Source organism: Equus przewalskii, chromosome 14 (genome assembly GCF_037783145.1).
Source record: "Equus przewalskii isolate Varuska chromosome 14, EquPr2, whole genome shotgun sequence".
Lineage (NCBI taxonomy): Eukaryota > Metazoa > Chordata > Mammalia > Perissodactyla > Equidae > Equus > Equus przewalskii.
In genome coordinates, this window is record NC_091844.1 from 14915040 (window position 1) to 14922710 (window position 7671).

The 7671-nt window shown below is 48.5% G+C and overlaps 1 protein-coding gene across 5 annotated transcripts in view; it reads left to right on the forward strand.

Moving 5' to 3' along the window:
- The window catches only part of TTL (tubulin tyrosine ligase), a 32999-nt gene extending 25770 nt beyond the window's left edge, over positions 1–7229 (forward strand). For all 5 annotated transcript variants that reach the window (XR_011526365.1, XR_011526367.1, XM_008533378.2 and 2 more), the window contains one exon: positions 3487–7229. Coding sequence is in view for 3 of the 5 variants with exons in the window: in XM_008533378.2 (XP_008531600.1) it covers positions 3487–3601 (115 nt within the window). In the remaining 2 variants the exon portion in view is untranslated. The remainder of the gene's footprint in view (positions 1–3486) is intronic.
- The last annotated feature ends 442 nt before the right edge of the window (positions 7230–7671 follow it).

The window sequence follows — 7671 nt, forward strand, 5'->3', positions numbered from 1 at the left end:
TTCTAACTGGGCTCTTCTTCTGCTTTTGTCCCCCAAAAATCTACTCTCCCTGGAGCAGCCAGAGTGATAAAATGGAAACCAGGCCATGCTGTTCTCTAGACTTTCCATCACTCCTGGGATAAAAGCCAGACCCCTCCCTCTACCTGCAAGGCCACTGCCTCTCCAGCCTCACCCCAAGCCACCATTTCCCTTCCAGCTCTTAGCTGCTGTGGGGCCTTTGTGCTTCCTCCTTCCTCTGCATGGAGCCCCTGCAACACACACACCAGTCTTATCAAGGCTGGTTCCTTCTCTACGAAAATGGCATCTCAGGGAAGCCTTCCCTGAACAATCCCATTTCTGATTTCTCCAGCCAGAACCTCAGTGGTTTCCTTCATTACACTAATTGCCATCAAATTAACCAGTCTTTGTTTTCTTTTCAGAATGTATGCACCGTGGGGGCAGTAGCCTTGTTTCTCTTGTTCTCTGAGTCCCAGTGCCTGGCACTCTGCCTGGTGCATCATACACTGTAAACATTAGTTGAATGAACAAAGAGTGTGTTCCCGGTCAACACTTTTATTCACCTGATTCAGTAATTCCTTGGGTTTTCTCTAAGTAGAGACATCTTTCTAGCTTCCTTCTATTCCCTGGTGACTTTGGCGCTTAGATGTATAAGATGTATTTATCCTTAAGACCCGTCCTTATATCAGCTGGGAGGGGGTTTCAGGGAGCAGGCGGGTTCTGTCTGGTTACTATAAAGAGCTTTGAGAATGTTGAAAAGTGGCTTAAATGTCATAGTGTGCATATTCAAGACAGGGATGCCATCATGTCTCAACGGTGGATCAAGGACTGGAATATAAAATGCAGTCAGCATGCAGGTCTCCAGTGTAAGAAAGGAATAAAAGAATCCCACTGTCCTGTGGGGGGAAGGTGACTCTGTTTCTGTTTCTTCCTGAAGCTTGTTCGGATGTTCAGTAGGCATTTTGCTCCAGGGTGGCTCTTTGATTCTAAGCATAAATCCTAAGTCAAGATACAGGTAATCTGGTGTAGTTCCTTATAAGACTAAACATTTTCAGTAGACATTGGACCCCAAGGGTGCACCCCCAGTCTCTGTCCTGGAAAAGGTGGATCTGCCTCTTTTTGCTATAGAAGGATTGCAGGATACCCAGTCAAGGGGAGAGTGAAGAAACAGCAACTTCTCCTTGGCTCAGTCGGAGTGTTCAGTAATGGCTTTGACTTCCTTCTCACCAGCAGCACCCAGGCGCCTGGCGGATACTCACCTGTTTCGCTAACGTGCTTTGTAAGATCAGGTGATGCTGGAGCCCGACGGAGGCTTCTGATGATAGAGCCCTACGATTGTGTACCAGTGTTCACAGTCTTCTTTGGGCTCCATCTCGCTGGCTGCCACACAGCCACTTGACGTCTGTTGGAGTCCCTCTGTGCTCAGAGTCCTCACGAGAGCAGTGAGGTGTAGGAGAATAGCGGGGTTTAGGGACACGTAAAGATGAGTGTCCTCGAACAAGTCCACTGGAGCGGGGAGACAGACACTCCCCAATTAATTATTGTATGAATCATATTGTGTTATAAGTGCTGTAATAGGAAATAAACAGATTCTATCTTTTAGGTGCATGATTTTGAGTGGAGAGAGCTCTTGGGGTGGGGGGCTTACTGTGAGGTAGCCTGGAAAGGCACGAGGGCCCCAGGCCACACTGAGAGGCGTAGGCAGATAGGTCTCATGATTTACTCTTTTTGCTACATGAAAATGAGCAGGTTGTCACAGGGCGTACTATTGCCTGCATATAGTACCTCCTACACCAGAAATACCTGAGATGTGAGTTGACTTGACCATGTTCAAGCTGCTCTGCGCCCTCTCCTCTTACCCAGCATTCCATTTGGAAAGTGCCTTCCCAAGGTGGTTAGTGACAAGCATCGTGAAACACTGAACCTGGCGTGTTTTGACAGCTTGTGGCTCTTGGTGACTTGCCGAGTCCCAGGTTTAGTACCCACCATCACTCCCCTGCAGACCTTCTTGTCCCTGTCCCTTCAGAAGTGGGAGGTCCAGTGGTTTGGCCAGTTTGTTGAAAACAGGACTTGATTTGTGTACACAGAAAGGACAGGGGCTGGGGAACTGGGGAGAGGGGAGAAGGAAAGAGCAGAGGTCTAGCTGGCAGGTGAATGTCAGCCGGCAGTTAGACTTCCCGAGACACATAATGGAAGAGTGGCTTTTCATGAGCTTTCTTCCCAGAGGGCCTTACAAGAGGTTGGAACATAGAAGGACCAGCCTCAAGGGCAGTAAAAAGGGACAGAGGTGGGAGGAAAGGTTCTGGGAGGATGATAGTAGGGATTTTCCATTGCATCAGGAGGATGGGAATTAGATTGTGAGGACTTTCTCCCTGGTGGAGATTGGAATATAGCATCTTCCAGAAATCGGTCAGGACAGTAAAGATCTCTGTCCCTCTAGGTCAGGCTGGCCTGGGCTCCTGTCCTTGGTTCCAGCCCCCTGGATTCCAAATGTGTCTTGAGCGAGTTGGGTGGGTGGGCACATCTGGCCAAGAGCATCGTCTCAGATGTGGGTTTTCTCTTTGGACCACACATCTCTGGTTTTTCCGTGCATTAGGGTCAGTCCTGAGAGAGCTGGCTCTGGGGCCTCGTGGGCTGCCACATGTGATGGGCAGAAATCCTATAGGGGCTTAGTGGTCATGGGAGATAGAGGGCCCCATTGCTACTCTGAAGAGACTAGATGGGAGGTTTTCCTCCTTCGCTTTTCTGCTTTGGTGGTTCCATTGCCTCTGGATGAAGTCTAGGCCCCTGAATGTGGCATCAGGCCCTACATGGTCTGGCCCCTGGCTTGTCCCAGCCTCACCCTGCACTGATCCACTTCCCCAAACACCCTGAGTTTGTGCTCCTTGGTGGTGCTACTCCTTCTACATGTGCTGCCCTCTTCTCCCCCACCCCTAACTCACCCTCTCCCGCTCTGTCTCTCCTCCTCTCCCCCTTCCCCTCCCTTGTTCTGTCCTTCTATGTCTGTCTCCCCTCCCTTGGTCCTCATTTCTACCCCGTCATCTATTCTTTATCTACCTATCTATCTATCTCTATCTCATTCTCCAGGCCCCAGTTTAGCTGTCCCTCCTGGTGAGTCTTTCCTAAGGTCCCCTCAACCACGCTGATTGAGTGCTTTCCCAGGGGAGTACCTGCCCCTCTGTGTACGCCCACCACAGACAGCCAGGATGGCTCTTCTCCTCTGCTGGAGTTGTCTGTCTTCCCCGCAGTTCAAGTCAGAGCAGGAGTTGTCTGTCAGTTCACCTGCGAGACCTTCCAGGCATTCTTGTTAAAGGGATGCTTTATCCTCACGCAGTGCCTCCTGCACCATTTGTATGTACAGTGGAAACCAGTTTTATAGGTGTGGTTGTGAGATTGAATTTCTAGGGCAGATTCTGGTGAAAAAAGCTTTGATTTTTTGCTTGCACTTTGATGAATGTCCTCAACAATATTTTTTAAAACCCATTTCAGGAAGCTTTATGCAGAGCTGTGCCAGGGCATCGTGGACATAGCCATAGCCAGTGTCTTTCCGCCCCCAGACGTGGAGCAGCAGCCGACCCAGCCGGCTGCCTTCATCAAGCTGTGACCTAGGGAGGTTCTCAGAGCTGCTTCGGAAGAAGCATGGAGTCCTGCTCCAGGGGAAGGTGAAATCTCCTGATAGTTCGTCGTCAAGCCAAAACAGGAGAGGGAGGCAACTCGCAAGGACATGATGGAAGAGAGAGCATGAGAAGAAAAGGCGACTTCTCCGAAGGGTGGTTGCTCTGGGTTCCCAGGTGGAGCTCTCAGCACTGCTCTTGAGATTTGAAAACTGCAGTGATGTGGCCTCCTGAAAAGGACGGGAGAGCAAGTATTCTGCTACGGGGAAAGAACAGAGATTTGATTACTTATATTCTCATCCTTTAAAGAGTCTGCTTTTTATCCTAAGGCAGCACTGCGAGCAGCGCCTCTCCTCCAAGGACTGCAGACCGTCGGACCTTTGGTTGGTGTCTTTCCACCTGCTGCAGCTTTAGTGCCTTAGCTCTATGCCCAGCTGCAACCCTCCTGTCTGGGACAGGGATTGGATGTGAGAGCATTGGGGAGGTTGCTGATGTGTTCCCTGCTCGTCCCCCTCCATGACACTCTGCCCCACGAACATCTGGACAAGCATGCACCAACATCCTTGGTTTTGTGCCGTGCGCTGCGTCGCAGCAAAGGAGATTTTCCTCATCACGTTCCTGATGGCGTTGGGTCAATCACCTGTCAGGGTTGGTGTGGGATGGACACCAAACAGCAAACGCTGCTCTCAGTCTGCTCTCTGCATGTTTCAGAAACCAAGCGGCAGGTCTGCTGCAAACCCGTAAGCATCATATAAGCATGAGAGAGAAAAACACGACGTCTTGCTCTACTTACTAGTTGGCTGTGGTAGGTCTTTGAAATATGATTGTCACTTATCTTTGTTTTAACCAGAATTCTACATGCACTTTTGCAAAGTTCCCTTTTCTTTACTTTTTGTTTTTATTTCTGTTTTAACTTTTGTAAAAACCCCTCTAGGGGTCAGGAGAAGGCAGAATTGTGCTCCCCCCACCGAGGTGGCACTGCCCCAGACACAGGGAGCTCCCCCCAGTGCGTCCTCCTTGCTCCGCAGGCACTTTGTGCAGGAGCCGGAGGGGCAGGTTTCGTTCCAGGGAGGATTCTCTGTCTGCTTGTGCCTCTCAGCATCAGGGAGAGGCTCTGAATAAGTCTGAGTAAGCGTATGTCTTGCCTGAGTGGGAGTCTCCTAAAATGGGACAGAAGTGGTTTCAGAGCACCACACGGCATCTTGTAAGTCAACAGATGTGTCCCGTTAGGTGTAGTTTCCACTTACTGGATCGACGAATGTTCTGTAGGCTTTTCAGGAGGCCACCTCACAAGCAGTGGGAAGAAGAAGATGCCGTTTGTGTCGAGTGTGAGCTGAGTGAACAGGCCCTCCGTTGCGTATCCTAGGACTCACAGCAGACCCATTGCAAAGGCACCCTCCGCCCCAGAACGGGGTGCGGTCTTCCCTCGTGCACATCTGTGCTCCGTTATTCGTTTCTACTTGGCACAAGAAAACAGTTCTGCGGTCAGGGGAGACTTTTAAAAAGAGAAGAAAAAGCAACACCTCCTCAAACATGATGAGATGTAGCAGCTTACAGTGAAAAAAGGAATAATGATAAAAATTACTTAGTAGATGTAGCAGTGGGTGTGTAGCATGTGAAAGCGTTACGTTGAGGTGAAGTGGAGAAAGGCCCCACTGGAGTGGGAATTTGGAATCAAAAATAAAAGTTTTGGTGGTTACCCAGAATACAGAAAATTAAGTTTGCATCAGAGCGAAATAAAACAGTCAGTGGTAAAAGTCAATCCTGGAGGCCCAGCACAGCGGATGGGTTGGTGTTTGCGGACTTCTGAGCAGGTCAGGGGGAGATGCTCACACACTTAGTGTAGGGCACTGGGTCCTTGGGAGGTCTGTGATGGGGAAAGCATGGAGGTTTTGTGATGCTGTCACATGCTCACGCAGACTCGTAATGATCTTTTGGACCTAAATTACAGCGACATTGGAGAGTTTTCCAGCTCTTAGTGACAGAGCTAAGAGTTCAGGTGTTAGGAAGTCTGTGGATGTTGATGGATTTCCTAAGAAAACTGAATCAATAGTATATATGTGAGGGAAGTAAGGCTTTAAAGAAAAAAAGTTATGCTTTTTTCCTCACTTGGTTTAAATAAGTATTTTTATGCATTTATTTCTGATCAGGTGGGATGGTCGGCTCAGAACTGTTCCATACCCTTCCATGAAACCCTTTGCACAGAAGGTCGTGCCTCGCTCTGCAGTCAGTCTCCATATGTGTAGTCTGTGTCCATGTCTCTGTTGTTGGGGAGGAGGTGTGACTCATTCGGAGATGCTGATTCCAACCTTGGCTCTGTCGTTTGGCTGCTGGTGTCAGATGGGCCCAGTCACCTGTCTGTGCCTTAGTTCTTACCTCATGGAAGAGTTTGTTGCCTGACCCAGGGACTACCTCAAGGGCTTTTCGTGAGGACAGATGAGATTAGGAAGACTCAAGAACCTTTCGTACCAAGGTTCTCAAAGCTGACTTCATGCTGGAATCACTTGGGAAGCTTTTTGTAAATGCTGGTGTGCATACCTTCCCTCTCCCCCAACCCCTGACAATTAAATGAGAACCTCAGGTATCTCTGAGATGCCTTGAAGCACTGCTTGAGAAGGAAGGACAAACACATTATTACTTTGGAAGAAGCAGATAAGGCCTAGGGCTTTTTAAAAAATTGCTTTTGGAAGAACAGGCATTGCTTTAAGAATGGACCAGACGTTGACACATGTGTTCATGATACAAGCAAGTGCTGCTTAAGCTGGTTCTCTCTTTGCTCCTCATCACAGCATTCGGAACCTCAGACATGCCCTCATCTATCCAAACAGTTCATGAAGCCTTGACAACAAATGTAAACACATGAATTTATAAATCTGTTAAATATGCATTAAGGTTATTAATTATTATTACTATTTTTTCTTCTTCTCCCCAAAGCCCCCAGTACATAGTTGTATATTCTAGTTGTAGGTCCTTCTGGCTCTGCTATGTGGGACACCGCCTCAGCGTGGCTTGATGAGTGGTACTAGGTTTGTGCCTGGGATCGGCACTGGTGAAACCCTGGGCCGCTGAAGCGGAGCGTGGAAACTTAACCACTTGGCCATGGGGCGGCCCCTAATGAATTATTGAGAGAAAAGCTCCTTCCCCCACACTTGACTCCTGTGGTAATTATAAACTCCATTTTACCCAGAACGTTTAAGTGCCTCCGTGTCTGTATGACCCAGTGGAGCAGGTGCTGGTGGACTTACAGCTGACGTGATGTTTCACTAGCGCCTCAGGATGGTTATCACCGACTTGGAGTATTTGGTAGTGCTGGAAATGTACGGCATCCTCAGAACCTGCCGGCGGCAGTGGAGCTACCAAGTGCGCTTTCGTGGCCAGTCGAAGCTGTGCCAGGCAGGGGTGATCCAGTCCTGTGGTGGGTGTCAGGGGGGCTCTGTGAGATAAGACAAGGTGCCATAGTGGGTCTCCTGCAGCAGATGGGTGCTGTGGAGAAAATTTAATGATATACTTGTCTCTGATCCTGGACACAGAATCTGTACCTAAAAGGAAGTGACTTCTGAAATAAGGCAATTTTATGAATGTTTAAAATGCCTGGAGCATTAAAGTAAAGTAATGATATCTCAAGTGTTTTTGTCCCATTTTGTTCAATCATCTTATTATGGGTGTTGACCTAGGATACCACCAGTGGTATGAATCCATGATTTTGTTACCCAGCAGTAGGCGGACTTTTCTCTGAAGGGCCAGATAGTAAAAATTCAAGACTTTACAAGCCATACAGGGTCTCTGCTGCATATTCTTCTTTGTCTTTTCCCCAACTCTTACAAAATGTAAAAAACCTTCTTAGCTCATAGGCCATCCAAAAGCAGGCCAGACGTAGCTGTCGTTTGCTGACCCCAGCATCTTACCCAGCACGTAAACCAACAGGTTGTTCTTTGAAACTGATGAGCCTCTCCAGGGCGAAGCATTGAAACAATTTCAGCTGCCAAAATCCAGTCCATCATTTCTCGCATGTCTTGTGCATTGTCTAAATCATGACATAAATTGTGAGGTGAGACCCATG